The 20,601-nt window shown below is 36.9% G+C and overlaps 1 protein-coding gene across 4 annotated transcripts in view; it reads right to left on the bottom strand.

Moving 5' to 3' along the window:
- Positions 1 to 20,601, bottom strand: part of tafa3a (TAFA chemokine like family member 3a) — an 88,149-nt gene that overhangs the window by 30,769 nt on the left and 36,779 nt on the right. For 2 of the 4 annotated variants that reach the window (XM_079629597.1, XM_079629596.1), the window contains exon 2: positions 3,137 to 3,421. The exons of the other annotated variants lie outside the window; for them this stretch is intronic. In XM_079629597.1, the coding sequence (XP_079485723.1) occupies positions 3,137 to 3,168 (32 nt within the window). In that variant the 5' untranslated portion in view covers positions 3,169 to 3,421. The remainder of the gene's footprint in view (positions 1 to 3,136; positions 3,422 to 20,601) is intronic. 4 annotated transcript variants of the gene reach the window in all.

A 20,601-nucleotide genomic window follows, 5' to 3' on the forward strand; every position in this document is an offset into this window, starting at 1 on the left:
AGGCAGTTTTGAGTTATATGCCGTTTAATGTTGAAGATCGTGTTATTTTACATATGTATATGATATCACTTGTTTCTGCATCGTCTTCGCATGTGTTTTGATCAGGAGATTTAGCACTCTTTCAGAAGCTGTGTCATAGCGCCCCCTAATTTATAACAGTGAACACGGAAAGCCAGAAATTTCCATCAATGACCAAATAATGAAAGAGTTAATAATGTTCTCAAAATATTAGCAAAAAAACATTTTTCATGGAATGTTTTTACCCGAAAATTTTTGTTGGATGTTCGCGTAACGTTTTTTTAAATGTTACTATACCGGTACTTGTTTCCGAACATTCAGAGAACATTCAAAAGAAACGCTTCCATCATGTTTTCAAAATTATAAAATGGAACATTCACAGAAGAAGAAAAACGTTTAAAACATTTAAAAAACTGGGCGTTTTGAACGTTCAGTTTTCATAACTTAAAAGGAACATTGGCAAAGCGTTCTTAGAACATACTTTTGTTAGCTGGGTAGTATGTTGCCATGGAAACCATGCAGTTTGCAGTAGGAAAGGTTGCTTCTGGTACAACTTTATGTGGTTGCTTGGGTGATTCTATTCAGAAAGGTGGTTCCTTTCATTTGTCCTGTCCAGTTGGATTGTTTTTTCATATGAGTGGTGGGTGTTCTGGGTGGTTGTCAGGGTGTTTCTATGCGGTTGCTGGGGTGTTTTGGATGATTGCCAGGGCTTTGTTATCCGGTTGCCAAGGTGTACTGGTGGTTGTCAGGGCATTTCTGTGTTGCTGAAAGTGCTCAGAGTGACTTTTACAATGTCACTATGTGGATTCTAGCGAGCTCTGAGTGGATGCCAGTAGAGCTGCATGATTCTGAATAGGGAATCACGATTTTTTGAGAGTTCCTGACAAAATGTTAATCGCTGCAGTGTCTTTAAATGGTTTAATTCATCTGAATGATTTAAAAACCCTCGGTTTGAATGGATGATCCAATGACTCACTCATAAATACTTCACGCGTTTCGTTACTGGATGAACTGTTTGTGAAGCCGTTTCATAACTACACGATAACCGTTTTCTCTGGGTCAGCGCACAGTGTTACAGTGTGATTTTGCCAAATATTTAATAGACAGGTAAATCCTTGTCACTTAGGAACAAGATCACACGTGGGTGTTTGAATAGAGATTGCAGTCTTTTAATGATTTATCGTGTAGCTCTAGTTGGCAGGATGCTGCTATGTAGTTGTTATGGTGTTATTGAATGGTTGTCAGTGTGTTCCTATGCAGTTGGTAAGGTGTTTCGAGCTAAGATGATGCTTGATTATGGGTGCTCTGACTGGGATACTTCAAAGATATTGTTATGCAGATAAAAAAGTATTTGAGTGTTTGATGCATGCTATTAGTGTTGTTGGTAGGATGTTGTTATGCAGTTGGTAAAGTATATTTATTTTAGAATGCTGTTGCTAGGGAGTTTTTGCTTCACTGTACAGTTTTCCATTTTGATCGTTCGCATGGGGAAAAACGCCACGTCTGATTACCTAGAAAAGTAATAACACCTCTCCTCAAGAAGCCACACAATCTGAGGTTTTATTCATGTCCATAACACAAACTACAACAGACTTCAAAATCCTACAAGAAATAATAACAGGGATGATTGCCTTAGCAAACAACACTAAAAAATGAAATATGTGCTTTTTAAAACTTGATTGGAAAATTCTAGTTTTTGCACACATAAGTATCATTTATCACCCCATCGTCTTTTCTTTCTCTCTTTCCCTCGTGCTTTCTTTCTCCCACCCATAAGCACAATTAGACTCTCTGTCCGCAATAACCGCACAAAGCCGAAGGGGTTCACAAGCTTATGAGGTCGTTGACAAGTCACTGGAGTTGAAGTATTGAAAACACACACACTGTAAATAGCTGACGTCGCCCTGCATGTACCCAAAGGGCTTGCACATATTGATTGAAGAGAGACGTTGGTAAATAGGAGCCAAAGAGGTCAGAATGTTTTTTTCCTAACAAACCCGGGCATGCAACAACACTTTCCTAAGCGGACATGTTTTGGTTTAAGGGCAGAACAATTCAATTGCATTTTTAACGTGTTTAGATTCAAACATGTAGCCTTTGACAAGCCCTCATGTGATCCAATCAAATTCTCAAAACACAATCTAATTCAGGGTATGATAGAGGCATCCAATAAGTTCATTATTAATGTGGCCAGTATAAACAGTGCCTACTAAGTTTTTTAAATAATATGTGAAGCAGTATGCATTTCGCAACAGTGAACGTTTCAAACAGTAGTCCAAACATTTGCATTCTGTGCACAGTATACATACTACATAATGCAGAAACTACTGTTGAAAAATTTGGGGTCAGTATGATTTCATATTAAAATGATTACTTTTATCTGGCAAAGATCAAAAGTGAATGTAACGACTTGCATATAATATTACAAAAGATTTCTATCTCAAATAAATGTCACATACAGTATGTTGCAATAAAACTCATCAAAACGTCATTTTGCATTCTTAGCTGAAAAATGCACGTTTTGCACACTATCTTTATAAGTGGTAGCACATAAAATGTGAATACAATGCAAACAACACAACACACTGAAGAAATAATAGTGGTAAACTATTCCAAATCCTGCTTTTTCCTTTGTGGACCCACAATTCTTCACTCCCTCTGAGGCAGTATGACTCACTTTTAAAGCGTATAAACACATAAACCAGAGGGAGGAAAGAACCAACAAGTTATTAAGCGTCTTCTCCCCAGACTCATCATCTCGCTGCAATATGTGTAAAACACTATACACCTAAGGGACACCAACAACAGCAGCTGATTGGCAGCGTTAAAGACACCAATGAAGGCATTTTATAAAACATTCAAAGAAGAACAGGCATTAAGAGTAAAAGTGCAATTGCCAAACCACTCAAACGCAATAAAGTGAGTGAAGGGGAAAAAAAACAACTCCTCCACCTGTTCTCCCCTAGAAGAGCGAATCACTTTCAAACGAGCAATCCAGCCCACCACGGCTGGCTAATTAGTCCCTTTGGAATGCCCCTCGTGCAGATGGCAAGATGTCTGACATATTTATTTTGGTCCTTCTCGTCAAATCGCTCCTTTCTCTGGTTCTCAAACTCACCCTCTTCGTACGAACGGAGGCGGTAAATGCATTTAGTCCTGCAGATGTAGAATCATTCAAGTTCTCCAGACTCGCTTGACCTTGCTGCGTGGATGTAAGTGCGCTCATATGAAAGAAGCGAAGAGAAAACAAAATTACAGAGCCGCCCAGGTAGGCGCGTTTCCCCACAGGGCTTGAAGGAACCGGGCACGCGAGGCTCGCGTCTGCCAGCTCGCCAACCACAGGAGAGCAAGTTAAGATCTAGACATCTGCTGGGTGAAGTGGGGAATCAAAGATGGAGAATGTCTGAAACGAAAGAGAGAGGAATGTATTCAAAGGAAGAAATGAGGGCCTCAGGTGTGGTTACGGGTCCACAGCACCATTGATGGGCCTTGACAAGAAGAGCCAGGAGGGGAAAACAGACGTTTGGGCACTAGGCACTTTCCACAAATAGGATTCAAAATGGGTCTGAAGTACTGTATTAGTTACTTTTTCTACAAATGCTCAGTCAAAGAAGGTGCTTAGCCTTCAAAACATGGTGATCATCAAACTAAATGATATATTAGTCAGTTGCAAAATTAAAACTTAAAAAACAAACAAATACAATTTAAAACTTTGATTGACATATAAAAGCATCAACATTGGACTTTCACTTTAAAGGGGCTAGTCTATTTGCAACGAAATGTGATTTTTCCTACAAAGGATTTCCACAACAAATAATATTTAAACACTAGATTTTTTATTTCATGATCTCTAAAAAAAAAAAGAACAAATGAATGAATGTAGACACAATCTATAGAAGACTGTCAGACAGCATTGTTATCACTGACAGAACAATATGGTTTGTTTTTTGATCAGAAACAATATCAAAATGTATTTGTGTTGAAATTAATAAGACAACATATGGTAGGCAGAACACTTTGTGTGACAAGCCTTTTGGTTCAATCGCTTTGAAAACTTCTCATGCCAGCCAATATGGAAACTTCAAAGCTCAGCGTTTTGATGGCAGTCAGTTGGTGAAATCAATAGCAATATATGCAGATTTTAAAATGGATTCTATTGCATTTGAGTTTAGATTGATGTGCAAAACAATAACTTTCAGTCGTCAATGTTTTAAAGGAATTTCTATAAGCAATCTGTTAAGGTTAGTCTCAAAAGTCCCTTACATGGTTAGCCGACTATTTCAAACTGTCAAAAAAATTAACTACTGTAGTATTCTGTACTACCATGCAAAAGTTTGGAGTCTATAAGAATTTTTAAATGTTTTAAAAAGTCTCACCAAGGTTGCATTTGTTTGATGAAATATACTGAACGCTGTAGAATTATTGTGAAATATCATCAATTAAAAATAGCTCTATTTTATTTTAATATATTTAAAAATGTAATTCAGCATCTTTACTCCAGTCTTCACTCTTCAGTGTCACATGATCCTTCAGAAATCATTCTAATATGCTGATTTGCTGCTGAAGCATTTCATATTATCAGTGTAATATGACCAAGACCAAAGCCAGACCAACACTCCTTAAATTCATCTAAAAGATCCACATTTACTGCCTGGGAAATGTCTTATGTGATATCCCTGCAGTTGTGTCTTGCCCGGACTTGAAATTAAATACAGAGTCCACTTAGTCTGAGACCGAGACAAGACCAAGACCTTCAAAAATGGTCTCGAGACCATATAAACTCACCTATGATTATGACAGTCTTGGGGTTTTGAGTGGTAAAGAAAACAAAGCATCCTAATGCTATAGTTACCTTTCAACTAATGTAAATTAGCATTTTTAGTGCGACATGAAAATATGCAGACAAACTTGTGATTTAGCAGTAGGAAGTATGAAGTCTTGGTTCACAGACTTAACAAAAATGTCCTCGTTGAAAATAGTCCTAATTTACACCCAGGTTCTGACTCAAAGGACGATATCTGATGCAATATGGTTTACCGACAGACACACATAACTTTGAACGACTGGAACAATTTGTTGTAAGATTGGGGGGAAAAAATGAGAAAAAGGAAAGAGAATGCAATATAGGTAAAAGAAAGAGAATTCTGCAAGATTACACACCTGTATGAATGTGAGAACCTCATTTTCCTTGCAGCTTCAAGAAGACAGCCTGTTCAAGAAGCGGCTGTGAAATACGGGGGAAGCTAGTCGAAGTCTTGCATATCTCTTCTGTAAAACTCAAACCTCACACTGATTGCATGCATTTCACCGGGCTGAGAATACAAAGGGTTTTCTTTGTTTTTCTGGGTGATCTTTCCACTTTGTGGCACACTGGAAACTCCTTACATATTCACCTGTGCTCTTCATTTCCAGATGAAAGACTCCGCAACAACACGAACTGAGCCGCTGGAAACCTGTCTTTAGTCTACAAACATCTGTTGGAACAAGGAATGGAATGATGTGCAAAGGAGAGTCGTGAAACTAAAGACGCGTTAGAATCCAGTTGAGTGTCATCTTATCTTAATAAGCCTATGTTACATAACCTAGGCTGCCAAAGAACATTTCATGCGATTATAGGAGAAGAAAAGCTCGACTTGATTTGCACATTCAGATTTAAGGCTTAATTATTAAAGGGACAGTTGAAAAAAAAAAAACATTAAGTCAAAGGGGTCTAATGTCGTTTGGAACACTCTTCAAAATCTCTTCTTTTGTGTTTCACAGAAGAAAGCAAGTCATCTGGAAAGAGATGACAGTGAGTGCGAAGTCTGCGAACTATCCCAATAATACTCAATAAGCATACACACATTTGACCGGAGGACCCATTGTTTAAAACTCCTGGATTACAGACACACGCGTATGGTACATGAATGTACACAAACACACACTCATCCGGTCTTGGCTCTGCTTGTCTCAGACTGCCCTGAGGATGTGCCCGACTCATTCTGCAAGTGTCTCTCAATTTCCAGGTCTCTCCGTATTGGTCCCGCTGAGGAACAGAGGTCAAAGATTTCGGAATGACTTGGACTAGCATAAAACTCCAAAGAGGATACGCCAAGAATGTCACACATAATGTCAGATCAGAGGACAATTTTTGGGCATTGGGTGAAAAAACAAACAAACACAAGAACAAAAAAATGTCACTTTCATCTTTTTCACAATCTCTTACAGTTGCTTAACACTGTGTCCTACCATACATCACATGACAAAGTCACAACAACAAAAGCAGAGCCATTCGAATTCCTCATACCATTGATGCTCAGGCCCCAATTACACACCACCACCTCATAATTATATTATTAACATACATGACTGGTACTAAAATTTGGACTAAACAGTTAAATTCATGTGCATTAGTTTTACAATCTCTTTAGATCTCTTTTTCAAAGTGCTAGTTGCGTTTGTACAGAACAACATAAGGGTGAGGAATTAATGACAGACTTTAAATTTTTGGGTCAACTATCCCTTTAATGCCTTATCACGTCATGTTTGATTAGGACACTATAATATTGTTCTATTTATTCTACTATACGTATAAACTCAAATGTTAGCCAAGTTTTTGCATTATTATTTAATAGAAATTTTTTTTTTTTAAGTTAATGTATCATTATCAAAGGACATCAAACCAGTAAACGCACGCATGTCACAGACAGTGAAACCAACAAGGCATAGCGTTCTATTTGAACATTAGATTCACAATTTTTTTTTTTTTTTAAAAGAGCATATTCACATGCATTCAAAGCCATAAACGGTGTAAAACCAACATTCAAAAGGTAACATTAAGTTGATCGAGTTAATACACAAATCATAAAAAGGATGCAAATCCAAAAATAACTGAATATCCCATTTATTTTATAGGTGTTGTTATTGCTACACCATTTGTGGAATTCAAAAATAAAGAAACGAAAATAAAGAGGAAAATCAACCTACCAATGGTCTACTGAAAAGGTCATGGTTTATGCACATTCATGAACATGGATAGGAAATGATACACCTTTAAACATGTAAATTCAGCTAGAAGCTGTCATTTTCCATTGCATTTTCCAGGCAAAAGTCTCTAGGAGCCCAGCGAAGTGCATTCTGAATAACCAGAGCAATCAGTATGCAACCCTGACTGCTTTTAACTGTTTCTTTCATCTGAATATTGGGCTCTGGATTATTTTAAAAACCTTCCCGCTTTCCCTGTTTCCAAACTACTAGTATTTTCTCCCCCAAAGCCCAAACTGCTCTCCCCACTCCACCGACCGAGATTTCACTCAAGCAGATGATTGCTAAATGCTAATGCTAAAGCACGAGGGGGAAATCTGACACAAATTGAAAGCATATTGAAGGCCAGAAGAGCCGTAATGCGATCAAAGGCATGCTGAGTGGATCTCCAGGCTTCCCCCAGTGCTTTTCAGCTGACACTGTGTCTGCCTGAGCAGAAAATTATGCTTCTGTTTTTGTCAGTCATAAGAAAATCCTCCTCCTCCTAACTGTGAGCCCTGGAGTCTGAACGCTCTAATACTGATGACAGAACCCACAAATTGGCATGAGCTAGATTTAAGAGTTGAAATAAATACTGTACCTGCTTGGAGGCATTAGAAAAGTCTTGAAGTGAAATTCTTTGCACAAAATGAAGCTTTGCAGTATAGTGTTGTGTATGAAGTCAAAAAGATGATTAATTGCGTTCCAGTTCGCATGCTGTTGTTTAAAGAAATACGCAAGGCCAAAATAAGTTAAAGAGCTTGGCACTTTAGAGATGCCAAGTGATTCATCCACGTGGGCTCTTTTTATTTTGCCGTTTTCTCTCTGATATTCTAAACAGCCATAAAATGGACATTCTTGGATTAAAATCAAGAGATTTTTGTGGGTTGTTTGTGGTGGTTTGGCTGGCAGCTACACCACACCGTGACCGGACTGCCCTGAGCTCTATGACACGGCTGTGTCTTGGATGGAAACGTTTAGTGATGTAGTCACTACGGCTGTCATCTGCATTTGATGATGGCCATGCATTGATTAGAGGAACAGGAGTTGAGTGGGGTGCATAAAACCCCCTTAGCCGTTCTAAATTCACTGCACAGCTTCTTGGGGCTTATTGCATTAATGTATCATTATTAATCAATAGATTATCAGAGGACATCAACCTAGTAAACACACGTCTAAAGCCTTATTCGGACGGGATTAGTTGAACATGGAGAGGTGGGGTAAAGTCATTATTACCAGAGATTTTCAGTCCCGTCCGAATGTACCATCTTAGTAATCATTACGGACTGTCAGTAAAGATTACGGCGAGTTTTACCCTCTGTAAAAAGGTCCAGAAAAATTACCTCAGGTTATACTAATCTAGTGCGAATAGACACGCTGTAAATACGTACGTAAATATTCCGTAATTTCCGGTTTAAAAGTAGTTTTCCGCGTTTTTTCAAGTATGGAGGCACTTAAAAAAAGCATTCAGTTACATTCTAGGCAGTGGGACAAGTCTGTGGCAAAAGTGTTTTCCACATACCATTCAGATGTAGTCAATTTAGAGACTACAATATATTAACTAGAGGTCGACCGATTCATCGGTTTTGCCGATTAATCGGCACCGATTGTTGACTGGTGGAACTATCGTTATCGGCAAAAATATATACCGATAGTTTTTCCTGGTTGCGTCCATTGCAGGAGCGGCTGAGAAGCGCACGCTGTCATTCATTACACAGAGCTGAGAAGGGTCTGCTGGCATGATGCAGTACAAGAGCGGCCTCTAGAGGTGTAATAAAAACTCGTGCCTCGTGTTGTTTATTTCGACACGTGATGCTGCGTGCTGCACTGAGAGCACATGCTGCGTGGAGAGCGCTGACATCAGACGCGCGTTTAAAGCACCGACAGCTCAAATGTATGTATACAGTACATTTAGTCATATCATTATAAAGTGATTAATTTGTTGACTAAATGCTGCATTAGTAGAGAAAGAACAGCACAACAGTATGTTTGTTTGCCTTCGAGGCTGAGAGGACGCTAACATTAGTAGTGCCTCAAGCGGTTAAAACACTGACAAACATAAACGTAAGTCTGACCCGAATGTTTAATGTCACAATTGTTACCTCTATTTGCATTAGTTCATATCCAGCTGGTCACTTTTATGCATTAAATATGCAGAGAAGTTGCATATTTAAAGCTAGACGTAAGCAAACTGATAGCCTATGTTAATACAGCCGACAGAAACATAAACGAATCAGAAAAGCATTCGATTTCGGTTATTTATTTTTTTCATCTTCACTTTAATACAAATTTTGTTACTTTTTTATTAATTAAGTTGGCTTGAAAAGAACAGTTAAATAGTTACATTTTGAATGTAACTGGTTTTATTTGTTATTTAGAGTATTACTTTTTGTTTCAGTTTGAATGAATGTCTTTTATTGACTTAAATATTTATTCACATTTATATATTTATTTCATTTAGCATGTTTTCATGGTTCAATACAGTTTTTTTTTTTTTATAATAAAGTTCAGCACTGTTTTACTTGGAGTGTTATGTTTGTTTTTATCCAGTATCAATTTAAAAAACTATCGGTTCATTAATCGGTTATCGGCAAGTATGGCCCAACCTAGCTATCGTTATCGGTAAAATCCACTATCGGTCGACCTCTAATATTAACTAAAAACGAATAGTTGGCAAATGATTTGTAAGTACTTTATTACTGTATACTTATTATAAAGTGCTACCAGAAAAGGTTCTTACAGTTGTACACATCCAATAATTTAAATGAAAAGTTGTGTGTGTATGATGAGCAGATGATTTTGCAGAGAGGTTTGGTAACTGAGAATCATATGACACCATGCTGCTCTGTTCTTGCAAGTGTCAATCGTCTCATGGCTCTCACTTGGTCTCGAACACAAAACACTTTTTACTGTCAATTAACATCAGACAGCTGTATTCTTCCTTCACAACCAGACCACCATGAAACATTGGACACTGCAGAGTTTGTATCAGAGAAGTGCTCGAACAGAATGATCTGTTGTGATTTTCACTCTATGACTGCGAGTTTGATCGATAATTGTGTTTTCTTCAATGTTGCACTTGTCATCTGTACAGACAATAACAGCAAGACTTTTTTCTGTAAGCTACAGATGAAAGAATGATGCAATAAATGACAAATATTGTCTGAAACATTCTGTTTTCTACAAACAGGATTCAGCTGCCTGCTGCTGGCCTACACGTACTGTATGTATTCAAATCATGTTAAAACCGTACGGGAGGCTCTATTAACAAGTAGCAGTCGCCCAATAGCCCAGACGCACAGATCAAATGGCCAATATCGTCACAATAATGCACATTTTCCAGTTTAAAAATATTTTTTGAATAGTATTGTGCAAAATAATAGCTCATCCATTTTAACAATTTTAGTCATGTCTCACTCAACTTCTTTATCGCCATTGACGAAATGTTCCGTCTTTCCGTTTTTCAGTTAAACGGTAGACACTATTATACGCAACTTCTGAAAGAGTTGTGAATCTTTGGATCTAAGAACAAGCGATAATAGCATATGAATGTTATAGTCTTTGAAAAAAATATATGATTTTCTCATGTTTTGTAAAAAAAGAATGCATGAAGTACTGTTCTTTTGTATATATATTGCACATATATATTATATTGTATTATATTATATTATATTATATTGTATTACAGGGTACTAGACTTTCTAGACTAGACTAGAATAGACTAGACTAGAATAGCCTAGACTAGACTAGAATAGCCTAGAATAGAATAGAATAGAATAGAATAGAATAGAATAGAATAGAATAGAATAGAATAGAATAGAATAGAATAGAATAGAATAGAATAGAATAGAATAGAATAATTTAGGAAATGGCAACTGTTAAAATCTAACAACAGACTAACAGGGAAAAAATGCCAAAGAAATATTTGTAATATTTTAAAATGACACTTAAATTAAATTACCATATTTAATAATAAGTTTTTCATTTATAGTTCAGTCCAGTGCACCAAAATAACTAATGTAAACTAAAGTCAAACTACAATAGTGCAATTATTTCAAATGTACCGGCTGCCTTGCTCTCCAGAAACTGGTCAGCCGTTACTATAAGCTTGTGTTTTATTAAGCACTAAGCTTTTAGTAAGTAAACAAATGATTCACATTAATGGGTTGAGAGCAGCAGAATTGAAGCTAAGCAAAAGAGGGAAAGGCAAACCACAAACTCTCAGACCTGCTTTGGCTGTGGTAATAGGCCTCTTTAAAACACCTGCTGTGAAGGTCTGCAGAGTGAGAATGCTGATCTAGGATCAGGAATCTCTCTCTCTGCATTAGTCTTAGTCAGCAAGCGGAGAGAAGACGGTGTGTGCCTCTGGAACAGCACTGCCTGGTGAACAGCCTCCTTGCATTATTCACAGAACCAGCAGACAGGTTTGGCTGCTCCATTTGCTGCCCTGCTGTCAAGAAGCAGCGAGCATGCAGTCTTACATTATTGACCAATGCAGCTCGCAAAGGGGTAGCGAGCAAAGGGAGGGAGAGAGAGCAAGATAGTCCACAAAAGGGTTAGCAGGATAATCTGAGTTTAAAGAGGCGCTTTTTGCACCATTCTACCATGGGGAAAAAACACCACTTGATGAGTATAAGCACAAGGAATAATAGGATGACAAAATAACGCAAAAGAATTACCACGGGCTACACTTTTGCCACCATGTTACGATTATTCGATTGCTGGCATCAGCAAGTCATTACACACCAACAATTTAACTGGGAAAGGATTTTCTTTTTGTGTTTGTCCCATTCAAGTTCTTTTGATACTTTAAGCTGGTTTATGGATGCAAAAGGGTTCAATTGACACGGTTTTTTAGAGCAGTACATGATCCACCTCGCTCGGCAACACACTCTCTGTTCTGGCGAAGTCACGAAATAAAATGCAAACAAATGTGCACCCAGTCATGACCCCAAAAAAAAAACATTTAGTAGGAATTTTGTTTGGTTTATTAAAAGCTGTATATGCAACCCATGACCACTAAAGTCAAAAACAAGAATGCTATCTATCTATCTATCTATCTATATATACATGTACTACTGTACTGTATGTGTTACTGTGCATGAGCATGCGTGCGTGCGTGTGTGTGTTGAATAGGCTCCTAAATATTAGCAATATCCCTAGAATACATTTATAAATCTAATATAGACTGCATGAGTTTTCGAAAAAAAAAAAAATTCTAATCAAATTTACATCCATGACATTGACACAGCTGTGTACAGTACAGTTTTTTAGCATGTTGTTATGTGATTGCTAGGGTGTTCTGGGTGGTTGCTTACCGATTAAAGTCCCTAGATATGGTTCGGGTCCCTGCTTCAATGTAAGCCTGTGGAAGTTTTTTTTACCCATTTTATCATCTGCCTGCCAGGTGAAAATTGTAAGTCTGACCACTTAGAAAAATAATAGTACACCTCTACTCAACATGCCACATGATTTTATATTATTCACATCTGGAGAACAAATGGTACAGGATGAGTTCCACTTTTCTTTAAAGATGAAGAATTAGTAATCATGATATGTTCCTCGGCAAGCAGCACTACATTTCAAAGCCTTGCAGATGACATTCATTTGTAGCTGTACTGAATCTGCACAACATATGTGCTTGTTTGCAAAATGTGAAATTCCTTTCAAGGGCAGCTAATAAAAACCGCTACAGCTCTTAGCCTTGTGAGACGCGGCTGACATTAATTAGATATGTAATTGAGTTCTCTGGCATGTTTAGACAAGCTAATTCTCAGAGCAATTTCGAGCCTTTATTCCTTTATTTCAGTTGTTAACGTTCCACAATCTTGAATTCTTTAAAATCATTACGCAGGCCACTCCGCATGCATACAGATCAGTTTCTCAGCAAGATAACCACAGGAATAAAGCTATGAACTGTAAGAAAATAGAGTCCCTATGTACCATAGGTGGAGTGTTTAAGGCACGTTTGTGTGCATGCATGTGACATTCTTCATTTCCAGAGCTGATAGACAAAGCAAAAGGCATGTTTGACTTCCTAACTGCTTCATTTCTTCTTTCTAAAGGTCTCTTGTAAAGATTTTGGTTTCCTCTTTTTATCTCACACAAGCAATTTTTGCGCTCAAGGTTTTGCCAAAGCACATTTCCACCTTCTTCCATTTATTCTTATGCACATAGTCTTGACTTGATGCTATGCATAGAGTTTAATATTTATTTTGCCTATAGCAGTCTTGCAGCAAATTTGCACCCACCCCGCAGCATTATGGAAAAATATTACTGGATATCATCATAAACGAACGTGTTACATAAAGCTGTGTGTTTAGCAGTGCTTCACTTAATCGCTAGCTGCTTTTATGACACAAAATGTTTTGCTGTTATCACCATGATTTCGAAACGCATTACAAGAGAAATAAACCCTCTTTACATATATTATTCATAATTTAATTAAGACCGTAAGGCTATATTTCAGCTGCAAGGAAACTGCGGTGAATAAAGATAAAAACATATAGCAGATTAACAAAAAATATGATTGAACACACAGCAGCTACAAACTGGATTTAGTCACTTTGTAGAGACAACAGTACAACCACAAATGATAGCCTAATTCGGTCATTATTTACTCAACTTTATGTTGCTGCAAGTGTCAAACACAAAAGAAGATGTTAGGCACAATGTTTATGGTGCTAAATATAAAAAAGTGACAAAAAAATACCACAAAACCATATGACTTGTGCACAACATTACATCTCTTACAGTAGCTTTGTGTTGAGAGACAAAATCCAAACAGACTGAAATTAAAAAACTAAATCACTGCCATATTCCTGCAAATATCTGCATATTCAAATTTGGCATGTTGTGATTGCTTATGAGACCCATGAGAACCACATGACATTTGACACATTTTGACTTACCATATTTGAATATATGCAAATGAGATAGGAAAGCAGCGCTGGAAAAGATTATCAGCGAATAATGACTTGAATTGATCTATTTTTCCCCATCACACAAAGCTACTGCATGGTTTTAGGAAACTTGGAATACCACGCATGAGTCATGAGTTAAAATAAGAAATAAAGTCAAATAGGTACACACACTGGTAGTAAGAAAGTAAACGAACGGGTGAACTATTTGCCAACAAAGGAGGCCGCTGTAGTTCATCTTCTCCAAATAACAATTTAGTATTGGATAGAACTGGGGAAAAAAATCTGCCATTTACTCAGCCATTTTAAAAGAAGGCATCACTATGCAGTTCATTTTTACTAACAAAGAGCCCTTTGATGGACTTCAAAATGCTAATACTCCTTTAACAAATGTATTCCTTTTGAATATCAGAGAACAACTGAGGGATTCCGGGAAAGATTGTGCTGTCGGCAAGCCATCTGCATGAGCCTGTGCTTGCTTATGTGTAAAATGAACAGAGGAAAGAGCTGGGAGGGGAACAGCGTTTTCTTCGCTTGTGAATAGATGCTCTTGACATTGCATTAAACAGACATAATTGCCAGTTAACCCCTTGCAGGTAGCCTGGGGCAGGGCACTGCCTCCACAATTGCAGTTCCAAAGCGCAGAGTTCAGGGGCGTAGCCCAGGGGCCACCCAGGTGACGGAGAGACGTCTATTTATTTCAGTTTATGTCAACTCCTTTTTTTCATAATTATTTTTCCTCTTGTCTGTCCCCTCGCTTTCACTCAATATCAAACCTTCTCTCCAACTCTCTCTCTCTCTCTATCTTACTTAACTTTTTTAGAACAAGAACATGCACTAAAAAAAGAATGAACTGGTTTGCGGCAAAAAGAATGTTCTGGATGGCATTCCAAACCCATGTGACTTAGTTTCTTAGAAAAGGAACAGTTTATGAATAATGTACTGGTTCATGTTTAGCATTCAATTACATTAAATGGACACATAGTCAAATGGACCAGTAGCTATGTTTCCATCCAAAGTTGCAAATTTAACGTATAACGTATAAAACATTTAAAACAGTTTCCATCCTGTTGAGTTCCATCCTGAGTTGAATAGAAAAAAAACTGTCACTTCCTGATAAACTAGAGCAAAATATCACTAAGAAAAATGGTTCTACATTGCTGCAGTAGAAGCCACTGCGGGTCTTCTTTTTCATAGTAAATTACTTGCGCCTCAAAGCGCGCAGACGAAACACAATAAATGGCGTCATGCTATCTTGCTTAAGTTGCTGTCAGGGGAGGATACCTGCTGTTTGGGAATCCAGTAGTGTAAGACAGGTTTTGGAGATGATTATACCAAACCACTTTGACGACAGACTTTGGGCTAAGGCATTTCAGAATGACCAAAACAAAATTTCTTATGTTGTGTAACGCGATTGGTCCGGTTATTATGTCCCGTCGTGCAATTGAGCGGATACTTTTATGTGCATTTTTAGAATTCATGTGCATCTTGCCGTTTACATTCATTTCTATGCAATATCCCAAAGTGCACATAAAAATATTGATGGAAACATAGCTACTGTTTTTGAGACTTTGACCTGTACAATTCTTCAGACCATGTTGTGTTTCACAGAAGAAACAAAGTTGCACAGGTTTGGAATGACATGAGAGAGAATAAACAAAGCAAACTTTACCCACAAGTTAATTTAACACTGAAAAAAATTGTAAAATCTAAATTACACCGTCAGGATTTTTATTTTTTTTAAGTTGCCAGTCACCGCCAGTGTTTTTGATAATTTTTTCCAAAAATGTCATGGGCCTCCAGAATATTTCGTTGTATGAGCTGAACATGCAATACATCAAAATAAAGAACAGACTGCTTTTAAACAAATATTTTATATTAGCTTCATGCGTTCTTTTTTTATCAACACTTGAATAGGTAAGTTTGATTAAAAAGCAAGATTTTGAGCAAAAACCAAAGAAAATCACATTTTTGCCAAAGATTACGTCTGGATCGGATTCAGAACATCAACACCCCTAATACTTGCACAGTCCTGTAGCTCATCCTGGGTCGACATTTTATCCAGTAACATTAGGCAGTTTTAAATACAAGCGGTTTAATGTTGGTGATGACATTATTTTACATGCATATGATATTGCTTGTTTCTGCAACTTCTTTGCATGTGCTTTGATCATGTGATCCAGTACTCTGTCAGAAGCTGTGTCATAGCGCCCCCTAGCGTATAGCAATGAAATCACGGAAACCCGTAAAATTCTGTGTTTGGTGGGGTTAACTGGTTTTATTCAAGCCAAAAATAGTATTTAACATGACTGAACCAACCTATATACATTACTTTATACCAACAAAACTAATTTTTATGAGTTAAATGAGGTAAATCACACTTTAAGGTAACATTAGCAGGTTACCACTTTTTACAGTGAAGACCGTATTCTTTTGCCTAGAACAGTAACACAGCTAAAGAATAATTTAGACAACACTACAGAGTAAATACCACTTTTTTGAGCATAAATACGATTATCATTTTTGTACAGAAGAATTCATAAACATGCTGTAACACAAACCCAATGGAATGCCCTGCACATTGACCTCAATTGCAATTGCATTAGTGTTAACATGTCTTTTACATTCCTGTAATAATAATATGCAAATGCAAACACTGCTTTAACCATTTCAGAACACCTCGACCCTCCATTGTGCAAGTGTATTTAACAAACTGAAGGTCAATATGATCTGTGGTAATTCACAGCAAGCCAGAGATGCTACTGATAGAACTAATTTTGAACCCAGAACATTCCTTTAAACCTATTATAGAACCATTATTAATGTCTATGATAAACACTGATTTGCATGATTGTCTCTACATAAATTATCTCTTCAAGGCAATATTGTTGCTGGAATCCTTTCAGCACTCCAGATGCAAAAATGGGGCACTAGATCGTGCCAAAAACAGAAAGAGAGACAGATTTAAACATCAAAATTGCCCCTCTTTATTTTCTTCATAATGTATTTCAAAGAATGTTGTAATTTTTCATTATAGTCCCTACCATCTGACCACCAGCCAAGATCACCCCACTTACATTTTTCTTCATTAAATGTCCTTTTTACTTGGGAACACGTCATATTATCAAAGTAGAATGGGTGGCAAAAACATTTCAAAGTGACTTTAAGAAGTCACGGTGACCGGGACAATCTGAACGTGAGCAAGCACCGCTGACCTCTGAATGTTAAAATATAGTCCACTTAATCTGGGTCGAAGTGGTAATGGTATGTCACACAGCCACAATTAATGAGATGAGCTGGTCAAATCTATCCCACGCTCTATTAGCTCGAACTACAAGGTCCCGTCAACAGAGCCTCATTACCGCACTAAACATAAGTGCCAGCGGCAGACTGAAGAACACTAAAAAATTATAAACCATTTGCACCCAATTCTATAATTCTGGAGAACTAGCAGAGTCTAGACGTTAAGCACTTGCTAATGTGTAGTGCCTATTTAGGTTGCTGTCCATGGTTCTGAAACATGTTCCTCACTTCATTTGTTCCCCTCCCCTCCCCTGCAAGGCAGCTTTGACATCATTTTGAATATCACACAGACTTTATCATAGTGGCACTGAAAATGTGCCTGTGCACAGACAGTTTAGCGCTCTTAGGAGTTCTCAAATATGTCATGCTGCTGAGGTTAAGGGCTTTCCCCTATATGCAATATGCCTTGTATTTTAAGCAGATTTAGTAAGAAAGTGTCTAAGAACATGCTCTGTGCAAGTATGCAAACAAAGACACAAATGCTTGGCTACTACTTAATAGTGGTAAACCTCATTACTTCAAGGGCAATAAAGTTAATGTCAGTGCCATTAAAGTGTTAGTTCACCCTAAAATTTAAATGGTCATCATTTACCAACTCTCCACTATGATTTTCTCTCTTCTGGGGAACACAAAAAGAGATGTTTTGAAGAACGTTCACAATGCACTTTACAATGAAAGTGGATGGGGACCAGGCCAGTCAAGCTCCAAAAATGCAACATAAAAAAAAAAAAAACAGTCCATATGACCCATGTGCTACAGTGCTATATTTCAAGACTTCTGAAACTTTGCATCATATTGCACAGGTAAGTCATTGTTCACTGAAAATCTTGCATGGCCACCATTCACTTTCATTGTGTGGAAAAGAACAGCTTGGACTTGTGCTATAAATAATAACTCCTTTTGTGTCCCATTGAGTTGTTAAATCGAGCTTGTGTATCTACAAGTGCTTGACTTAAAAAGTAACTTTCAGGCCTAAATGCAATAAATAAATGAATGGATGCAAATGGCAAGTCATTTCTATTTCCATCAGATCTCTTACTATGAAACAGTAGACAAATATTTACAAGAATAAACACTGAAATAAATTCCTCTCTGTACAGAAGGAAGCTATAAAATTGTATTTTGAAAATCCATAAATATAATGTGCTCTCTACAGATTTATTTCCAGAGGGCTTATCTGATTTTACATTTAATGTAAAGACGATAAGCCCTTCCATCCAAAAGATAAAGCAAATGAATTTCATTGAATGCCCAAATCATTTGTCAAGCAAACGCTCAAAATAGCACAAGATCATTCTTATTGACAAAGTAAAAACCTAGTTAAGATCCATAATCTCTGATAGGCAGTGCCTGAAAACAAAACAAAACTGATGAGTAAAACCTCCCTTTATTTTGCAACTATTATTATTTTATTACACTAACCCTAAACTAATGTAGTCTCCAATTGCATGATTTTAAATAACCTCCTATACTCCATGTCCTCAACTCAATGAGAAGAGACATATACAGCTATGTCTAAAGCAATAACAGCGGGCAAATATTCTTAGATAAAGTTCATTTTATTATTTTGTGCAACAGCTTTATTCAGTTGTTACGATTACAACATATAAGACCGGAAAAATTCCATTAGGGCTGGGCGTCTATTGTTAGAGATTTTGCTATATTGTGTACAGTATATCGCGGTATGTAAATATATACACTTTAGAGTGATGAAACGCATAAATGAGACAATAAAGAGCAGGACATGCGTGTTAAGCCCAGTGAAAAAGAACTCAATGCGGTGCTGGCGCTGACTGACACACACACACACACTTCTGAAGCACACGCACAGAAAACTCGTCTCTCAACTTACGCTCGCGGATTCAGTTCTCTTTCAGCTTTTATTGCGCTTGAATGGTCGAATACACACGCAATTGTGTCAAAATGCCCATCATGTGAAGTATCGATGTAAACACAGTTATGTCTCAAGTGAAAGTAAACACTGTAAACCGGATGTGTGTATCAGTATAATGGATCCGTGTGTTTTGTCTTAAAGTGACAGCAGCAGCCTAATACAAGCTGTCATTAATGTTAATCAAACAAATTAATCAAACATGACTGAATAACTTTTCTTTAATAAGAATAAATGTATATTTATTTAATACAGTATTTTATTTGTATATGTAATTATTACATTTCTGTACTATGTCTAACTACATGTAAAAAATAAACGTACTGTACCTGAAAAAAATATTGAATTAATATTAGTTTGTTTTTAGCTTTTTTTGTTCTTATTTTTAATAACAAAAATATAATAAAATAACAAAAAAATACATCCTGATATTATATAGCGTTATTGTAAAATACATTTTCATATTGTAAAATAAGATTTTGGTCATATCACACACACCTACTTTCCATAGTCAAAGCTAAAAAAAATTTTTTTTTACATAAAAAAAAACTTGGATAGTGGTCAACTTCTAATTTATCAGCTGAACAGTTTCTGAATCTAGTGTTTTTATAACTCTAAACCATCTAAAAAAAAACATCCACACCTAAAACTAAATATATAAATGATTTCACAATCATTTAAATGATGATATAAATGACGGAGCCCCTAAGGGACATGGTGTTGGAGAAAAAAGAATAAAAACCTTTTGAGCTCTTTGCGAGAGAACACAAAGTTTACTTTATTATTTTGCAGTAGCCTATATATGCTCCAAAAACATACTTTCTATCAATGTAAGTTCAAGCGATTTAACATTTTAATGTCAGCCATGAGAAAAGTAAGTCAGATCGCTTAAAGTACAGTTAAAGCACAACTAATAACAAAGAACTATACAATTTAAAGTATCATTCATGTCAGTAACTTAACTCATAAGAGTCATAAACTCACCGTTTGTGCTAAAATGGCCAAAAATAATAGTAAGCCTTATATTAGCCAGATTCGCTAATAATAAAAATTTTAGGAGCATCGTGTTTTTTTTTTAAACAAGAAGAGAATTAATCATGGTGATGATTACGGAGAAGATTGCTGTGAAATACACAAAAAGTCTGCACAATATCTGCTGTGTGTGTGTCAGTACAATGACAAAGACTTATAGTTTTATGGCAGCGTTCCTTGATTTATGATGGCATTATTTAATTCAGTTGCATGACAGCATGAACCTGTTGGACATCTTCATCCATTAGCCTTTCACATTGTATTCACATCTACCTTATCACCGTAAGAAAGTCAAGCTCTGAAAGGAACAGCCTGCGGTTTTCATTACTGTATTGTGGCCGGGCTCAGAGATAAGGTGAGGGAAACAGTTCAATGTGTGACCAACCGTTTTTCATTTCCTGACAGCAACAAACCCGAAGCATATTAGCATACAAG

Source organism: Phoxinus phoxinus, assembly GCF_949152265.1.
Source record: "Phoxinus phoxinus genome assembly, chromosome: 11".
Classification (NCBI taxonomy): Eukaryota; Metazoa; Chordata; class Actinopteri; order Cypriniformes; family Leuciscidae; genus Phoxinus; species Phoxinus phoxinus.